General features: G+C 41.2%; 2 protein-coding genes across 4 annotated transcripts in view; one reads left to right on the top strand and one right to left on the bottom strand.

The window, feature by feature from the left end:
• The window catches only part of PRCP (prolylcarboxypeptidase), an 82,067-nt gene extending 66,560 nt beyond the window's left edge, over window positions 1–15,507 (bottom strand). The window contains exon 1 of the mRNA XM_010362877.2: window positions 15,141–15,507. Coding sequence (XP_010361179.1) covers window positions 15,141–15,308 — 168 coding nt within the window. The 5' untranslated portion in view covers window positions 15,309–15,507. The remainder of the gene's footprint in view (window positions 1–15,140) is intronic.
• A 1,076-nt stretch (window positions 15,508–16,583) lies between these two features.
• DDIAS (DNA damage induced apoptosis suppressor) overlaps window positions 16,584–20,424 on the top strand; it is a 34,086-nt gene continuing 30,245 nt past the window's right edge. For all 3 annotated transcript variants that reach the window (XM_010362875.2, XM_030917974.1, XM_030917973.1), the window contains exon 1: window positions 16,584–16,711. The gene's annotated coding sequence lies outside the window, so the exon portion shown is untranslated. The remainder of the gene's footprint in view (window positions 16,712–20,424) is intronic.

Here is a 20,424-nt window from a genome sequence, read left to right as displayed (position 1 = left end):
TGACCCTATTGTCCTGCCACTTCCCCCTCTCTGAGATGGTAAAGACAATGATCAATAAATACTGAGGGAACTCAGAGAACGGTGCTGGCGCAGGTCCTCCGTATGCTGAGCGCCAGTCCCCGGGGCCGACTTTTCTTTCTCTATACTTTGTCTCTGTGTCTCTTTCTTGTCTCAAGTTTCCCGTTCCACACCTGATGAGAAACGCCCACAGGTGTGGAGGGGCAGGCCACCCCTTCAAATATACATTTATCATTGTATAAATAACTGAGCTATGAGGAATGGTACATATTGCAGAAATATAACATGAGTGCTTTGGATATTTTATTTTTTAAATAATCTGTGACATCACTTTTATTGTTCCATATACTGAAGATTATAAATCCACTTCTCAAGGGACTATTTATTTCCCCTTAGATGACAGAATAATACAACTACAATCATGGTCCAAACAGCCAGTCTTCTCATAAATGTGGTTAAGGAGACTAGCTTAAATTTTCAGTCTAATATCCTTTTAAATTATATACTTTATTAAATAGAATGATGTATTTTTATTCTAAACAACATGCTAAAAATAAGACCAGTCTCCAGGCTTTTAAAGAAAATAAAATGCTTAGGTACAGTTAACTAGATTTGACTCCCTAATCTAAGAGCTGGTAGACTTTCAAAAGCAGAATGCAAGAGAGGGACATGCAAGGACCTTCCACTCTTCCAAGAGTGAAAGATGAATACATGTCAGTGACCAGTCCAGCAGCTTGGATTAGAGACTTTTACACAAACTCTATAACTTATTCCAAACCAAATTTTATACACAAACTGTTGGGAAAGCTTAAAATGGATAATTTGCTCATGGACTGAGCACCAAGCTTCAGGAGACAAAGTTCTATAGTAGTGACTTCACTCTTGCCTCACCAATGATGCATCCTCCTTTATTCCCTTGAATAGGACATTTTTGTGATGGTCAATGGAGGTCTCTTAACATCCTTTACTCAATGAATTTATGGAGCTACCCAAAATAACTCATAGTGTTATTTTAGAAGTTTTCATAGTCCCCTTCTGATGCTAACATAGTTCCCATTAATTTAAACCTCTTCTTTCTGTAACACAAAGTCAAAGTCAGAAGAAAGTTCTGTATAATTTAAATCTCCATTATATTTTTGCTGTCCAAAATTATCCAACCCAGTATTAGGAGAATTAAAATTCTGCTTATTCTTCAACTTTATTACTGTCTAATATGGGTTAATATCTCTAAATCAGCCATGAACTACCTGAATTTTTTAATTCTTAAATTTTTTGACAGGGTCTTGTTCTGTCGCCCATGCTGGAGTATAGTGGTGCAATCAGCTCACTGCAGCCTTGACCTCCAAGGCTCAAGTGATCCTCCTGCCCCAGCCTCCCAAGTAGCTGAGACCACAGGTGCACACCACCATGCCTGGCTAATTTTTGTATTTTTTTTAAAGACAGGGTCTTGCTTTCTTCCTCATGCTAGTCTCAAACTCCTGGTCTCAAGTTATCCTCCTACTTTAGCCTCTCAAAATGCCGTAATTATAGATGTGAACCACTCTTGGTTGAACTACATGAATTAAATATAAGCCATGAACTGTAAAACCTTCTATTTCTGAAATATAGAGGCAACATAGTACAAGGGCTGTGATGTTGACAGAGACAGGTTTAAATCCTGGCTCTATCACTTATCAGCTATGCAAACATGCATAAATCACTTCAGCCTCTGAGCCCTTTTTCCTCTATAAAACTGTAGTAACTCCCCACAGGGTAAAAGATAAACGTGCATTTATTCAGTGCCATCACAAGATGAATACAAAACAACCATACTCTGATCAACTGTGTTCTATCCCACAGCATCTCAACACCAAGCTATGCTCTTAAAGTCAATGAAAGCTACAAAGAAGGAATATCCACACCGTGTATATGCAAATGGAAATAATGACAATACTGACCTCACAGTGTTGGAAGCCCACCTCCAAGGTCATCATCTTTGATGCCCCCATCTCAGTCTTACTGATCTCTTTTCAGTTCCTCCAACACAGCCTGGTCTTTCCTACCTTAGGATCTTGTACATGATATACCTTCTACCTTGACAGAAATCTTTATCATCTCCCTTCTTCTAGCTCACTCCTAATTATCTTTCTGGTCTCTCCTTTAACATCATTGCCATCTACAGGATTCCCTAATACTCCAGACTTAGGACCTCATTATAGACATCTCGTACTTTCTTAAAGCATACATCACACTTATAATTACTTATGACTATCTTCTTTCTCAGTAAACTGTAAGTTGCATGAGGCCTATGTTTGCTTTCCATTTATCCCTAGCTATTAACTCGGAGTATGGCACAAAGGAAGAGTTCAACAAACATTTTTAAATGAATGTATGACTGTGCTGTTTTACTGTGTAACTGTTATATCAACTATCATAGAGTAATACTTCACTGTTATCTGTTGGGGCTCAGAAAACAATACCCCAAAGTATTGATATGATGTCAACTATCATAGGGTGATACTTCATTGTTATCAAAGTATTGTTCCTTGGGAGTACTTTGAACTGAAGAACACTGGAAGAGTCTCAGAAGCGAAGTCTCCTTCTGGCCCTCTTCTGTCTTTCTCTCTCCTGCTCCTCTTTCTCCACCAAGGCAGGTAATAGAAACTAGGACCCTTCCTCCCGAAAGCCAGTCATGAAGCCCAGAAAAATGAAATTTAACCTTCCCCTTCCTTTCTGTGTAGGAGCTGGCTAAAAAGAAATTATCTGACCTACCTTGTCTCATAGCTGATCTTAGGACCTTTATTCTGAAAGGGGTCTGACACTACATACAGGGAGAAAGAATGCCACACAAAGAGACCAAGAAGAATCAGAACAGATAGACTTTGCTGAGTTTCCCCATTCAGACTATTATCACTAGGATCATTCCCTTTTTGTTCCATCACATTTCTACAGGACTGTCCATTCTTCATCAATCGTAAGCCTAAAAATGAAGATTTTTCCCTGAGTTTTTTGGGTCTTCATTTCTGAAGACTCCCATGTCACATAAAACTGTGCTTAAATAAACTTGTTACGCTTTTCTCTTGTTAACCTGTAATTTATTATAGGAATGTTGACCATGACCCTTATGATGGGTGAGAAAAAGTATTGCACCTTTCTGCCCATACATATCATACAACCAAATTGCAGGGCTGCTCAGAGAAAGCTTCCAAGGAAATCTGCCTTTAACAAATCTGTTTTCTCCTAACCCATATGGGCAATCTCCACAACATGAGCAGCAGGGAAGATAGCATCATGGGCTTGACAGAGACACAGCTGCTGCTTCTCTCCAGCTGCAGCACCACAGGGCAACTTGAACTAACATGTATGCCATAGAAAGTAAGGATTTATAAATAGACACAGTTAAGTGGCTTCCATTTGCAAATAAAAAACCAAAATCATAAAAAGCTTACTGTAACACTCTAATAATAAATACAGGTGGTACACAATTACCACAAAAGTGGCCTGTAAGGAACATTTTTCTCATTGTGTTCATTCTTCATCCCAGCCCTCACCCATACACAAAACAAAGAAAAAGCAAGATAGGCAGCATTCCCTCCCTTAATCCTTTCTCTGTATACATGTTGGAAGAAGGAAAAGCACAAACTTCTAGCCACAGCTTCCAGATCACCAAAATAAGAAAATTAAAACAGGTAGGGGTGTCTTTATCTGACATTCTATCGTGCTCTCCAAAGGATGTGAGACAGCTAGGATTCAAGTTTCCTTACCCTTCCCCTCCTCCATATACACATACCTTCCTTACCTCAGTGCGTAGAAAAATGGGAGAGAAGGAGGGGGAAAGATAGAGATTCATCAGATTTGTGAAAACAATACTCTAGGAAAAACAATGTCACATGTGCTATGGAGAAGTATGGATGTTTACAAGACAGGATTCCTGCTTTAAATGTAGAATAAGAGAGGAGTATAAAAGATTATATATAACACAGGCTAGAATAAGACATGTGCCATAAAAGTATAAAAAAAGATTTGACCAATCACACACTGTCCAGGAGATTTAAAAACGGGCTGGATGCAGTGACTCCCACCTGTAATCCCAACACTTTGTGAGGTGGAGATGGAAAGCTCACTTGAGGCCAGAAGTTCAAGACCAGCCTGGGCAACACAGCAAGACCCCATTTCTTTCAAAAAAAAAAAAAAAAATAGCCAGGCATGGTGGCACATGCCTTTAGTCTCAGCTACTCAAGAGCCTGAGGCAGGAGGTTCACCTGCGCCCAGGAGTTTGAGGCCAAGTCTGCAATGAGCTACGATCACACCACTGCACTGCAGCCTGGGTGACAGAGCAAGACTCTGTCTCAAAAAAAAAAAAAAAGAGGAAGAAGGAGGAGGAAGAGGGAAGGAGGAAGGAGGGGGAGGAAGAGAAAGAAAGAAGAGGAAGTGAGAAGAAGAAGGAGGAGGAGGAGGAAGAGGAGGAGGATGACGCCAGCTCCTGGAGGAGGCAGAGGCAGAAGCAGAGGCAGAAGCAGCAGAGGAAGCTGCAGGAGCAGCCAAAGACGATGCAGCAGCAGGAGCAGCAGAAGCAGAAGAAAAAAAAAAAACAGCTCCTGAAGGAGGCAGTGTTAGAGGCAGGGGTTAAAAAACGGAATGGGATTGATAAAAGAGGTAAGACCCATGGGAGAGAGAGATTCCAGGCAAAGGGAACAATGTGGATTAACTCATAGACAGGAAAGAAATGGGCATATGTGGTGAATAGATTAGCAAAATGGAAAGGCAGTTAGGGCCATAGATTGCAAGGCCTTAAATGCTACAGGATTTTGTTCTTAATAAAGCAAACAATAAAGAGTTGTTGCAGTTTCTGAACAGAACAGTGATTTAACTGGAGGGAGAGGTGATTTATGTGACAACCCATGGGAGCTGTACTGGAGGGGGAACTGCAGGAAGCTAGGAGGACCAACTGGTTTACTCTTCTAGCTGTCAGGGGAGGCAGTAACAGGGGCTGCAACAAGGGGCTTTAATCACTCCCTTGCATGCAGTTCTCACTATCCAGGCCTCTCTCACCTTGTTCTCCACTTGGCAAAAGTGAAATTCACCAACTCCACAACCACACCCAAGAAACTGAATGTAGCTAGAGAAACATACAGCCACATCAAATGGCCTTACTAACTTACATGACAGTTACATCAAATGGCCTTACAAAGTTACAAAAGCTGCCCTGCAATCAAACCATATGTCTCTAGTGCATTTACTTTCCTTCTCTGCTAGAGGAGCATTTTTGTCCTCTCCCTTTCTCATTCTCAGCTGATGACCTTCCATCTTATTTCACTGGGAAAAGAGAAGCATTCTGAAAAACAGCACACAAGCTCTCACTACCATACCACTTTCTTACCTTCATCTGTGCATATATGATGTGCCTAACCCAGTTTGACTATGGTCAAACTGTTCATGTTCTTGTTTTTTCAACTAGATCCCATTTCCTCTCACCTAAGATCTCCCACTAGCATTTCTATTTCTTTCTTGTTCCATCACTTTCTCACGCTTGCGGCTCATTTCCCTTAGTATACATTCCATTATTTCTCCCATCTTAAAAATGGGAACCCTCTTCCCCTCCATCTGTCGCACCATATTTCTGCTCCCCTTCGCAGCAAAATTCCTCAAAAGATTACCACACCCGTGGTCTCAATACAGCTTCTCCCACTCTCTCTTGCATGCACTCCAATGAGGCTTTCGCCTCCACCTACCCTCCAAGGAAATTGCTGTCAAGGTCACCATAACCTCCCTCCACATTGCTAAATCAAGTGGCCAATTCCCAGTCATTTATTTAGGCACTATTGGTTACCTTCTTATTGAAATGCTTTCTTCATTAAGTAATCAGGGTATCACAGCCTCCTGGTTTTCCTCCTCCAACTGTTCCTTCTCAGTCTCCTTAACTGGTTCCCCATTTCCCTGACTTCTAAATAGGCAGTGTTGAGAAGATCACCTTTAAAAGAAAAGACCATCTTCACTAACTCCTTTGTTGCTCTCTTCAATCTCATGGTTTTACATATCATCTGTATACTGACAGCTTCAAATTTGTATTACTTGCCCCACCTTTTTTCTAAATTCTTGATTCAATATCATTCCTGAAACCAAGTTCCTCTTCTCCTTGCTTCCCCAAACCTACTCCTTCTGCAGCCTTCCCCATCTTAGTAAATGACAACTCCAACCTTTTAACTGCTCAGGCCAAAAACCTTGGAGTCATCTTCGACTCTTTATCTCACACCCTACATCTACTTCATCAACTACACCTCAGCTACACCTTCAAAAATATCCAGAATCTGAGCACTTCTCAGCCTCCACCGCTACCACACTAATCCAAACCACCATCGTCTCTAATCTGAACTTTTGCAACAACCTGGTCTTTCTGTTTTCCCCCTTTCCCCTCCATAGTCTATTCTCAACACAATAGCCAAAGTGTTTCCTAAGACTTATTAATCAGAGTATGTCATTCTTCTGGCCCTAAAGCTCCAAAGGCTTCTCATCTCATTTTGATTTGTGGCCAAATTCCTTACAATGGCCCAGATGTCCTCGCATTATCTGGCCCCCTGAACCTCCCTTCTGTGCTCCTCTATTACTTTCTCCCTTGGGCATGTCCCTCCAGACATACCGTCCTCCCTACAGTTCCTCCCACCGGGCGCACACCTACCTCAGGGTTTTTGCACTTGATCTTCCCTGTCTAGACATTTCCTGTGCCTAGAATGTTTTTCCCCATGCCTAGAATGCTCTTTCCCCAATGCTTCGAATATAGTAGGCACCTAATAAAAAATTCGGTAAATGAATTTAGACACACATTGAACATTCATTTTCTATTTTGCTTTTTTCATTTATTATTAATGCATAAACATTTTATCACATTGTCAAAATACTTTAAGACCATAATTTCTGGAGCTAACAATATTCCATTTTAGAGACATACCACAAGTTATTTGCAGTTTGGGACTGAAAAACCAGGATATTTACAAATGGGATATTTTTGGATGTTTCTTCCTTTGATATTTCTGTAAGGATATGTACCTCACAGGATTGCTGTAAAGGCTGACTATGAACTAATAAGTGGACACAGAGACATCAGTTTTGTTACTACTGCTTAGATTACAGAGGCATCATGATGTCAATGAAGATCATAGATCTTGAAAGAAACAGATAAAAACGTGACTCACAATATTGTCGTTTAATAGCTTGATTAAGACACTTAAACCTCTATGAGCTTCAATTAAACCATCTATTTCAAAAAGCGATTATATTAATAATAATTTTAAAAAGATGTAAAAGAGTTTAGCATAATATTGAGCTCAGAGTAGATAATCAATAAATGTTCATTCATTCGCTACTCATAAACAATACCTAGGATTTTTTAAATTATGAACCAGAAAGAAAAAATATTTTTACAAAATTATAATTATAAATTATCCAATTACATACATATTTTTAAACAGATTTTAAATACATAATAAAAATTTTCAACATAGAATTATTCTTTTTAATTAACAATTACTCAACACTTACCAAAATTTTCAGTGCTAGATATAAGTTTGAGTATATGCAATTGGAATGGTCAACAAGTACAATTTGAGCTCCTTCAGGATATAGTCATCTCTGCCTGGCCAGGACCTAGCCCAGTGCCTGACACAGAAAAGATACTGGATCGGCACACTTACCAAAGCACACTTAAGATTACAAAAATCTCTAAATCAATTTTGTTTCTTTTATTATAATAAAGATAGGCAAAATAATTATTTTTAATTACTGAATGATGGTATTAATAAATAAGTTCCTTTTTATCATGTGCTTTAATGTATATACACAACAGGTCAGTAAACTATTATAATGATGACAAGTTAAGCAAGAAAACATTTTAAAAATTCACCTCACTTCGGGGCTATTTCTTAAAGCAATCTGTGTGTTGGAGTCAGATGAATGCCAAGACATTACAAAATCTTCAGTGCTAGATATAAGTTGGAGTATATGCAATTGGAATGGTCAACAGGTACAATTTGAGCTCCTTCAGGATACAGTCATCTCTGCCTGGCCAGGACCTAGCCCAGTGCCTGACATATAAAAGATACTGGATCAGCACTGAGTAGGTAGGTAGGTAGGTAGGTAGGTAGGTAGGTAGGTAGGTGGGTGGGTGGGTAAGTGACTGACTGAGTATGGTAGTCATTAGTCCTGTCTGTCTAGGCACTACAAAGCCAAGACTTTTTGTCTCCTTATCCTGTGATTGGGTACAGTCATTTAACCAGTTCTAGCCAAGGAATTGTGAGAAGTGACATAAGTAATTTAATTTCCATTTTGGAGCATTTATATAAGATCTTCCATGTTCTTTTTCCACTGTTAAGTGTTCATGAAAGCATATGCTAAAAAGGAAACCCCGAACAACCACTTAGTCCCTGAGTGAAAGCAGGAGCACAGCCCCCTGCTCATTCAATTGGAAGTTTATGACAGTAAGGGTCATATACTTTGTTAGGTTAAGTGACCGAAATTTATACATTTTACTATAGCAGCAAAACCTAACCTTTCCTGGATAATGCAAGCAAGGTAATGGCATTCATTTCAGAACTAGAAATTCATCAGTTTAATTTCAGAAAAACAAAATGGTACAGATAAGCAGTATAGCTCAGTAAAATAATTTAACCTCTCTATATGATAGTTCTCTTGCTCACCGAGTTTGACGGCACATGCCTGGAATCCTAGCACTTTGGGACACCAAGCTAGGAGGACAGCTTGAGAACAAGAGTTCAAGACCAGCCTGGGCAACATAACGAGATCCCATCTCTACAAAAAGATTCAAAAATTAGCCAGGCATTGCGGTGTACACCTTTAGTCCCAGCTACCCAGGATGCTGAGGTGGAAGGATCACTTGAGCTCAGAAGTTCAAGGCTGTAGTGAGCTATGATCACATGGCTATACTCCATCCTGAGTGACAGAGCAAGATCCTGTCTAAAAACAAACAAACAAAAAGGATCGTTCTCTTGCCTACAAAATGGAATAATAGCATCTACCTCACAGAACAGTAATAAGGATTAAATAAGTGAATGTCTATTAAGTACTTAGGATAATATTTAGGGTACAATTCAATAAATTGTAGTAAATTATTATCATTAATAATGCATTAGACACATTTACACTACATATGTCATTTTACTTTCATCTCTTACTCCTTATTCATTTTAATTTACAGTCAATTTTTTCAATTCATAATATCTTTATTAAGAAGTACCATATTCTGTCAGAACCACATAAAAAAAGTAAAAAGAAGTACCATCCAAAGCACTAGGAACGAAGACAAACAAGATCTACCATCAAGGTATTCTCCTTACCTATGATGCTCCTTTCTTCTCCAATAGACCCACAACCAAGCAAACTTCAAAATCATAAACACAATGTTCTATTATATTATAAAATAGATCAACTATGCAACGTTATAAATATTGTATCAATTGAAGAGGTGACTACTTTTTAATTTAAAAACACTTTATATGTTATGGGTCTGTGTCTTCTTCAAAGTCAAGACAGTAAAGTTGTTTAGGTCCAATTCACCAAAGACAATTAATGTTCTGGCAAAAAACAAAACTTGTACCTGCATTGCCACTGCTCCTCATGCAGTGCCCAATAAACAGGAGGCACTCAGTGAACAGAATACTAGGTATATCAGAGATTAGCAGATCCAATCCATTTAGCTTACAAATTAGTACAATGAGATCTAGAGGGTTAAGCAACTTGCCCAAGAGTATGATGTGAATTACTGGCAGGGTTGATCCTAGAACCCAAACTTTGAAAATGTTTTAAAAGTCTAAATTCTCTAAAGCACAAAGTCCCTGCAATGTGCTGACAGAGGAATATAAACAAGACAGTGAATAACTTAAAGTTAATTTTTACTGAAATTAAATTTTAGCATTAGTTAGCAAGAAATTTAAAACTCAGCTATCAGAAAGACAGTGTTAGATTTACTATTATTATCAAGAGAAGCAGCTACTTCCAAAAACCTAAAAGGGTAAATTCATTATTTCCCCCCAACACTTTATCAACACTTAAAATAGCATAGAAAGAAAAATAGAAATAGTTTCATATGCTTCTTTTTATGTACAGAATTTTGTGTGAAAAGAATGATTTCAAGCAAGAAAAAAGGTTAATTCCTAGGCCACAAGTCTGTTAAAGTATTGATTATTGTAATCCTATTGATTTAAAAAAAGTGAAGGGGTTAATTAAAACCATGTACATTAGGAAACGGCAAAATAAAAATGTTTATCATTTATAGTTTACTAAGTGTTATGCACTGTGCTAAATAAGCACTTTACACATACCACCTCTTTTTACAACAAAATTATGGGATAGGTAATATAATTATCTCCATTTTGCTGATTATGAAAATAGGAGCTGCCTCTGAGTAACTTACTCAGGTAGTGGCAGAAACAGAACTTGTTCTCAAACCTGTTTGCCTCTAAATGATATGCTTTGGGTTTTGTTGTTGTTTTTTATTTTTTTGTAGAGATAGGGTCTCACTATGTTGCCCAACCTGGTCGCTAGCTCCTGGCCTCATGTGATCCTCCCGACCTCTCAAAATGCTAGGATTTCAGGGGTGAGCCACCACACCCAACACTAAAAGCTGTGCTTTGAACCACCCTCCTATTCAAGCTCTATCAAGTTTCTGACGCTCTATAATTTAGATCAAGGTCAATCCATCATATCTAAGGGGGAGGCTACATATTCACTAAGGCCCCTTCTAAAATGATTCTGTATCACCAAACACATAAATCGGTTCTGAATTCACATAATATTTCCGACAGGATACTCCAGGCCTAAGGGGAAGGCCATCAGTAGATGAACAGACAAGAAGAGGAGAAACGGGAAGAAAAATTTAAAGAAGGAGGAACAAGATCTTTATCAACATGGCCTTCCAAGGTGCCTAACATAGCTAGACATAACATTTTACTAGACATCAGGGCCACTGTGACAAAAGTGGGAAAGGGGAACCTAGAACAGGAATTGAAAGCAGAATTATAAAGGACGTATGTAAATTTAAATAGCTTAGCCCACTGATGTGATCCCCTCATAGCAGATGAGGAAGGAGCTGCAGGAGTCAGTGACCATGAGCTCAATGCTGGGCCAAAACACAGACTTCTAACAGAAACAATGATCAGCAGTTAAATAGGAATGGTGGGGTACTCAGTTTTCAGAAGAGCCTTTACCACTATTGTCATGCATTTGGATGAGAGTGAATTTTCAGGACACAGTTGTAAAGGAACTAACATTTGTTCCATTAAGTTGTTTAAATTCCTACCATGTTCTTTTTTTTTTTTTTTTTTTTTGAGACGGAATCTTGCTCTGTCGCCCAGGCTGGAGTGCAGTGGCTGGATCTCAGCTCACTGCAAGCTCCGCTGCAAGCTCCGCCTCCCGGGTTCACGCCATTCTCCTGCCTCAGCCTCCCAAGTAGCTAGGACTACAGGCACCCACCACCACGCCCGGCTAGTTTTTTGTATTTTTTAGTAGAGACAGGGTTTCACCGTGTTAGCCAGGATGGTCTCAATCTCCTGACCTCATGATCCGCCCGTCTCGGCCTCCCAAAATACTGGGATTACAGGCTTGAGCCACCGCGCCCGGCCTAAATTCCTACCATGTTCTATGCACCATCCATGTGGCTTTCATGGGTTACCACACTGAACTCTGACAACAACTTTGGTGGATGTGATGATTAATTTTACATGCCAACTTTATAGGCCATGGTGCCCAGCTATTTGGTCAACCATCACTCTAGATGTTTTTGTGAAGGTATTTTTTGGATGAGATTAACATTTAAATCAGTGGACTTTAAATCAATGGACTTTACCCTCCATAATTTGGGTGGGCCTTATCTAATCAGTTTAAGGCTTTAATAGAACAAAGTTTGACTTCCCCTGACTTTGGGAGGCTGAGGCAGGTGGATCACTTGAGGTCAGGGGGTCAAGAACAGCCTGGCCAACATGGTAAAACCCTGTCTGTATTTTTAAAACTGCAAAAATTAGCCAGGCGTGGTGGCAAGCACCTGTAATCCTAGCTACTCGGGAGGCTAAGGCAGGAGAATTGCTTGAACCCGGGAGGCAGAGGCTGCAGTGAGCCGAGATCTCGCCACTGCACCCCAGCCTGGGCAACAGAGCTAAACTCCAACTCAAAAAAAAAAAAAGACTGACTTCCCCTAAGCAAGAAGAAATTCTGCCAGCAGAATGCCTGTGCATCCAAACTGCAACTCTCCCCTGGGTTTCCAGCCTACCAACCTTCCCTGAAGATTTTGGACTTACTAAGCCTCCACAATTGCATGAGCCAATTCCTTAATAAAAATCTCTCTTGTAGAGAGAGAAACACACAGACACACACCCTGACAATATAATAGATATTGCTCCCAATTTTACCACTGAGAAAAAAAGATGGCCTGACAAGGACCCATTCTCCCTCTTGACTATATCACACACTAAAATGTGTGATTCGGGACTCACATTCTAGCCTGAGGGGCTCAGGTGGGAGGTACAAGATAATAAGCATGCAACATTGTAACCACAAGCCACACATTCCAGAGAGCCCTTTATGACACTGATACCACACATACTACACATGTACCCAGAGCCTTGATGTGCCCAAGTGATGTACTATCCTTTCTCTGGTCTCCTAATTCAGTTATGTCAGGTAAAAGAAATCAAATATTCCTACCTAAATCAATATTTGAAGACTTTGAAAAAGGAGGAAAAAGTAATTAATAAAGAACTAAAGTAAAAGATAAAAAAAAATAAAAAATGATTTGTGACAATTAAATGATGGTAGCCTTTGTTTAGGTTCTTTTTGGATAATCATGCATTCAGTTTCTCAACAGCTATTTTGTGCTTTATACTTTTTTATAGGCTCTTCTAGGTATTGTAGAGTACTAACTAGCTAGAGGGACACCTACAATATAGAAATGAGCAGGATGAAAAAAGATCAACTAAATTGCCTTAAAATAGTCAGATTCACAGAAGAGGTGACATTTCTGCAGGAATAGAAGTATGAGTTTAAATAGTGGAGAAGAGGGATGTTATTCCAAACAATTTCTGACACAGTAAAAGTCACTTGAGTCTGTTAGGTTGCTAAAAGTGGGAGCTGGGATGGGGGATTATGGCAGAATATAAAGTTGGAATGACCAGCTAGGGTTTCATAGTAAGGAACAATGGATTCCCATGCCAAGGTGTTTGAATTGTATTTCTAAGGAGTGTGGTGGCCAAGAAAGGAATCTACAATAAAGGAACATAAAGTAGGAACTAAGGTACTAACAAATAATTTGTTCCCTTCCACCCTTTCACTCTTTCACTCTCTCCTTTTCTGCTGATAGCTCTCTTTTTCACCAATCCCAATGGGATTTTAGAGATCTTCCATTCCAATAGTCCTCTCCCCATTTTACTTTAGCAGTTGAGCTCTGCAAATAGTTGTATATAAAATCCCAGCATATAAAACAGATAAAAGCCAAAAGAGATCCAAGAGGGGGGTATTGGAACACCTAATTTGGCCTCCGCTTCAGCCTTCATCCACTTTCCCTCTGAAACAGCTCCCCAAAGAGCCCTTAATTTTCCTCAGTAAAGTGTGAAACACATTGGTCTTTGTCCCAACCCTCCCAATTTACAAATGAGGGAATCATGCCTAGAGAATTAATTTAAGGGAGTTGCCTGAGAAAAAAGACTATTTCCTGGTATCCCTGGTAAAATTAAAATGTTTTATCTTCCTCATAAACTTGAACTCAAATGTCTGGGTTAAAAATTGTTTCTTGGCTGCACACAGTGGCACATGCCTGCAATCCCAGCCCTTTGGGACATAGCTTGAGCCCAGGAGTTCAAGACCAGCCTAGGCAACATGGCAAAACTCCATCTCTATTTTTAAAAATAAAAAAATTTTTAAAATTATTTCTAAGTTATTCTGGAAGTCTATGACATCCCTCTACCACAAATTCCCATTCAAAATTCATATAAGGGCTGGGCTCAGTGGCTCAAGCCTGTAATCCCAACACTTTGGGAGGCTGATGCAGAAGGATTATTGAGTCCACAAGTTTAAGACTAGCCTGGGCAACATAGTGAGCCTCGTCTCTACACAATCAACAACAACAAAATTTCACGTAGGTCTATAACCACATATTATATGAGTGCCTACTTGAGGCCAGATACTCTGCTAGGAACACGTTATCTGCTCTCACTTAACCATCACCACAAACCCCAAGAGATCAAGGAACTAGGCTCAGAGAAGTACTGTAACCTGCCCAAGGTCATAGAGCTAGCAGGGTGGAATCTGGTTCTACCTGACCCCTAAAGCCAAGCTTCAGACCCTTGCACTCTTTCTAATCCCAACCCTTTCCAAATCTTTTCCTATTTTTACACAGGCTTTCAGAAATGCTGAACTGTAAGGATTCCTCGTCATTTCACAGAGGATGTACTTTTCCATCAAGACCTGTGGGGGAATGCCTCATGCTGCAGCCAAGCACAAAGGCATTAAGCCTAAAAACCTCTAAAATCACGTTACAAAGCATAGAAAGGCTAATCCCCACCCCCACCACAAGCTCCTACAACTCCTTTTACAACCATAGGCTACACACGTTCAGTCTTATGGGGAATAGGGATTTCAACAATTCTTAATAATAGGGCTACAAAATCAGCTCTGAGCTGACCTCTTATGAGAGGCTGGTTTTTAGGATGGATAACTATCCAATATTATCTAATAGGTAAAGATACTAGAATTTGTATTTAGGGCAGCCTTGGGGCAAAGGATGACTATCACCGCAGACTAGGTAGCAGAGCTGGCATTTAATAATTTGAATTTGAGGGAAGATCAAGGGAGTTCGGATTGGGGCACCCTATGGGAGCAGGCGGAGTTGAAGTGACGGCCGTGTCCAATTGCAGAACAGCCTGAATCAAGAGTACGGAGCCAGAACTACTACCAAATTATTGGTAATGGGAGGAGAAAAATTCAACAAAACTGGGATTTGAGACCACCTTCTGGAAGACATGAGCCAAAGACCGAAGAGATTCCAGGCATCAAGGGGTGTGAATTTCGAGGTAGGCTCCGTTGCCCGGGCTCTGAGGGTTCCCGGCGGTTGGGCCGGGGAAGGCGAAGCCCCCACTCCCCCTTACCTTCTGTTGGAAGTAGAGAACCGAATAGTTCTTGGCTACAGCCGGGAGGGATGTGGGGTTTGTTGGCAAGTGTAGGCTGCCGAGGGCCCTTAAGGCCGGCCGGAGGGCCTTGGTGGCCCAGGGCGCCAGAAAAGACAGAAGCAGGAGCAAGAAGGCTCGGGGGCCCATAGCTCAGGCTGGCGGCTGCAGTGCGGGTGGGAGGGCGAAAAGGAGGCCAGCAGCAGCGCATAGGCTAAGCCCTGCCCAGCCTACAGCTCCGCCTGCCGCAAAACGGCTCCTCCCGGGGGAAACCCAAAGCCAGCCAGCTCCTCAGACACCTCCCAAACCAGGTCACCACAGCCACTCCGCCCCCATCCCCGAGGGCACCGCCTCCACTCCACTTTCATCTCGTGCCGTCTGCTTCTTAGCACTCACCGTCATTGCGGTCACATCCCAAGTCGGCCTTTATCATGCTAGGGCCTCTTCCTACCTCATCGCTGTAGCCCATGCTTTATCTATAGCGCCCCCGAAGCCCACCTGTCCTTCAGGTCACCCTATATCCCCACCATTATAATCACCGCCAAACTCTGCCCTGGCTGCCTCAATTCCATTGCTACACCTCCTGCCCTCCGCAAATCCCACATAAAGGCAATAACAGCTTCCATGACAATTTATTGAAGGTTCACTACAGGCCAGTATATCAGGAGGCAGGGAGGCACAAGCATCATCTCCTCTAACTCAATCGTCACAGCAATCTTGTGCATCGTATTTGATTGTTATTTCCATCTACAGATGTGGAAACGGACGCTCAGAGAGGTGCGGGAACTTGCACTAGATCACTCAGTAGTAAGCGGAGCACGTCGTCGCAGACCGCTGGGTCCATCTCCAAAGACTGTGCTCCTTGCACCCACCTCCATCATGGAGCCTAACCACTCCCTATGATACTCCGTTCTTTGGTAACCCCAAAACTGTGTTGCTTGCACAACCCATCAATTACAGAGGTCGCCCCGGGTCCACATCGTCCCTAAATCCCGCCAAGTCCCGGTCCTTTCTTTCAAGTAACCCCCCTTTCTTCTCCGGCACCCGAAAACCCACTCCGCGCTCCACCTCCCTCCTGCCTCCTGCCAAAGCCCCCTTCCCCCCTCCGCCCCTCGGTAGTGCTAGCCCCTAGGACAGCGCCGGGTCTGGCTTCCAAAGCTCCCTCAACCCTCTTCATCCGGCTTCCATTCCCTCTTTCAGTTACCCCGCCAGACCCCAGGGCGCGCAGGCTTGCTCCACACTTTCCCGGGATCCCTACGCCCATGAGGCTCAGCGCCGCCAAAACCAACTTTACGGACTGTACTACTGATCCACAGACTCTACCCGCAGTTTGACGAAAATGGTCGTTCCCACAAGCTTGTAGGATTTCTTGGCTAAGCGCCACCCTCTGCGGCGCCTTCTTCTGATTGGCTCTGAGTAAACCCAGCCAAAGCGTTACTTCCGGCGGAAAAGGACGCGGGAGATTCGATTGGAAGGCTGCCGGCGAACTGCTGAGTCGGGACGGTCTGAGTCACTGTGTGTCGCCTGGGCCCGCTCCTGGTCTTCTTCCTCAGGTGAGCTGGGTAAAGGGGTTCTCGGGAAGCCTAAGGGCCGGAGACTCCCAAGGAGGCTCTTAACTTCATTATGAATGAGACCCACCCAGAGCCCGGCACTTGTTTTTTCACGAGTTATTCTCTGTAAACGGGCGGACATGAGGGTAAAATATATAAACGTCAGTTATTTTATTTTAGACTCAATGCAGTTGCAATCACCTAACGAACGTTTATTGAACACTTACAGTGCCATCGAGCTAGACTCGGAGTGAGCTTTTAGAATCGGAGATAGAGTGGAAAAGGCGCGACTCTTGCTTCTGTGATGTGCAAATACGTATTCAGCCGGCCACTGTGCAGAGTAGTACGTGCTGAAAGGGGATCTGCCAAACTGGTATCATGGCTTAGAGGGAACATACTTTAACTGAGCCATGTGCTTAAACCAGAACTTGAAAGTTTTCTTCCTTTTCGCATCCAGCCAGTCCCTACCAGCCTCTTGAATATCTCAGATCTGTTCACGTCTCTCCGTTTTTTACTGACATTATTTTGGTTCGACCCTATGACTGCTACATAGCTGTGGCAGTACCCCCACCTGCCCCAGCTGGTTCTCCTGCTTTCACTCTTGCCACATTCCAGTCCAGTCTCCACATTGCTGGGCTGATAAAGTTCATACTTGCCCGAGGCACTCCCCATTGAAAACCTTTCAGTCGCTCCTATTTGCCCTCAGGTTTAAGCCCAAACTCTTTAACATGACTTACAGGCTCTTTCCTGTCTGACTTTTGCCTGCCTCTTCAGCCCCAGTGGTTTTCCACCGCTCCAGCCATATAGAATGTCTTCTGTGTTCCTGAAGTGTACTATCCTCCTTCTCACCCCAAACCGTCTTCTGACCCTGTCCGTGACCTGGCTAATTACTCAGTTTGCAAAGCCTTTTAAATCAGAAACCCTTTCCTGACCCCACAAGACTGGATCACAGAGCACCAAGTAATTATTTGTTTATTCTGCAGATAGTTAAGTGCTTCTTTGGTCTGTGCCAAGAACTGCTAGGTACTGAGATCCGATGATGAACAAGGTAGATTCCTGTTCTTATGGAACTTACCTTGTATGGATGGAATTAAGGAGAATTTACAAGGAAACTATGTGAATTAGACTGGTCTAAGACCTTTCCGAGGAGTTGATATTGATGCCTAAAAGATGAGCATGATCCAACTGTGCAAGAGAGGAAAAGAACAACATTCTAAACAGAGTGAACAGGTTGTGCAAAGGTCCTGAGGCAGGAAAGAGCTTGACATGTTAATGTTCAAGAATCTAAGGAAAGACTAGTATTGCTGGAATATATTCAGAAAGGACAGTTGTATGAGATGAGTCTGGAAAGATGGGCAGAGACCGAATCATGATAAGGAGGTTAATCTAGCACCATAAACAGGAGATAATGGTGGTTTGGATTAAGATGATGGCAGAATATATGAGGGAAAAGTGAATGATGGTTTCTAAGTATGGAAGTAAATTCAAGTACCTTCTGATGAGTGTGATGTGGGATGTGAAAGAAAGGGAGGAATGACAAATGACTCCCAGGTACTGGCCTGAGTTACTGGTTAGTGAGTGGTACCATTTACTGAGATGGAGCAAAATTGCAGAAAAAGAGGTTTGAGAGGAAACTAAGAATTCAGGTTTTTTAACTATTTAACCGTGAGATCCCTATGAGACATCAAATACAGTTGGCTCTCAGGTAAGCAGTTAAGGTATAGAATTCTGGAGCTTGCATATATTATTTCATTGATAGTTATATATTGTCTGTCTTAGCCAATAGATTATAAATTCCTTGAACACAAGAGCCTGTTTTTTCTCTCTTTAACCCTATTACCTTCTCCATCCCTGTAATAAATGTCCCATAAATGATAGTCAACGGAAAAACCGTATTGCACTAAGATTTTCCTGGTTCATGTTTTTAAAGTATTTTTCATCAGTATTTCTCCTTTCACTGGGTTTTGTCTCTTTGTTTTTTTGCTTACTTAATTTTCACTGTCCTGCCTGCCTCTCTTACTTTTCTAGAGTTTTCGTGTTAATGTCACTAAATTATGTTTTAGAGACTAATTATGACCGCCTTTAGAAAAATTAAACAAGTATGTGCCCTTGGAGGAAACCAAGGCACTTAAGAAAACAGTTCAAAATAGCCACCCTTCCCATAACTGAGGCCTCTTGGCCTGTAAAATATGAAATAGAAAATTGGATAATTATAAGGTGACAAAGATTTTCATGCAAGGCAAGAATAGTTTGGAGAGGAATGAAGAAAGGGAGAAAAGTTAGTCATACTTTCTTTTCTTTATGCCATTAGAACTAGGACTAGTTTTTTAAAGGAGTAATTTCATCCTTTGGGCACAGTCTTGAAGCAAATACACATAGTTTCTTTCAAGTGTGAAGCTTGAACAAAGACAATGCTGTACTAGAAAGACTAGTAAGCTACTCATCAGAAGGCATGAGTTCCAGACCTGATTTCTCCTAATTCCTGATCTTTAATTAGTTATTTAACTTCTCTAAGTGGATCAGATAATGATGCAAAAGCACTTTGCAAACTGTAAAGCAGTCAAATGAACTCAAACTGGATTATGAACTTTAAGATAGGATTCATATCTTATACTTTTATGTTCTCTTCAGCCCCATCCCCAGATGCCAGTTTACACTAAATACTTCACTGAACTTTTTCTCTAGGATCTAACATAGAATAAGAATTAGTTTAGATTTTCTAATCTAACCCAGTTATTCTAGATCTTCTAGTCTAGCCCAAAGAAGAAAAAAAGTTGTGTTGGTATGTGCATGTATGGGCACAGTTTTTCATAAATGATTAAGATGCCTTCTTAGAACTTGATTATGAAGTAGTTAAGCTGAAAGGTCACCAAATAATGGATTAGAGCAAAGAATTGCAAAATAATTTAAATGAGACTGAGATGCTGTCAGGCCTTGGGGATTTAACTATAACCATGTTTATCGCAAGTGTTATTCACCATGAGATAGTCTCAATGACTAGGCTACTGGTTTTCCAGTGTGGACAATTTGGCCATTACCTGGGAACTTATGAAAATGCAGATTCTCAGACACTTATCCCAGACTTACTGAATCAAACTCTGGAGTTGGAGTCCAGCAGTCTGTTTTATCAAGCCTTCTGGGTGATTTTGATGTATGATAAAGTTTGAGAAATACTTGTCTAGTATGAAAATGGGATGCAGAGGTTGTAATCGATGAGTTTATATATCTGGTACCACTGACAAAATCATCTCTAGAATGGAAGATGCGTCAGGCATTAGCTTGATTCCATTAAATCGTTGATTCACCACACAGCCCTTCTTCAAGCAACTTTCTGTTTATAATTTGAGTATAATATGTAGTTATACCAAATATTTAAATAGAGGCTTCTGATATGTCCCTTCCCTGTGATGGTAATTTTTCATGGTAAATTAGTAAAACATCTTTGGATTACGGTTCAGCGCCCCATAATGGCTTGTGTAAAAGGAGAGAAAGTATTCCAGAATATTCCATGGTAAATTAGATATGTACTACAGTGTGTCCACATGGACCCCACATATTTTAATAAGCATAAGTCTATCAGAGCCTTCATTCCTGGACATTGACCTGGGTAATCCCTGGGCTTTCAAAACAAAGGCCAACTGAGGCCTTAATTAGTTCTGCCCCAACACTTACACTTTTGTCCCTCTTTCTACCCTCCTTATTTCTACTTTTATGTG

This window comes from Rhinopithecus roxellana, chromosome 15, assembly GCF_007565055.1.
Source record: "Rhinopithecus roxellana isolate Shanxi Qingling chromosome 15, ASM756505v1, whole genome shotgun sequence".
Taxonomy (NCBI): Eukaryota; Metazoa; Chordata; class Mammalia; order Primates; family Cercopithecidae; genus Rhinopithecus; species Rhinopithecus roxellana.
The sequence above is the reverse complement of the archived record's forward strand: the minus strand, read 5'-3'. Positions and strand labels throughout refer to the sequence as shown.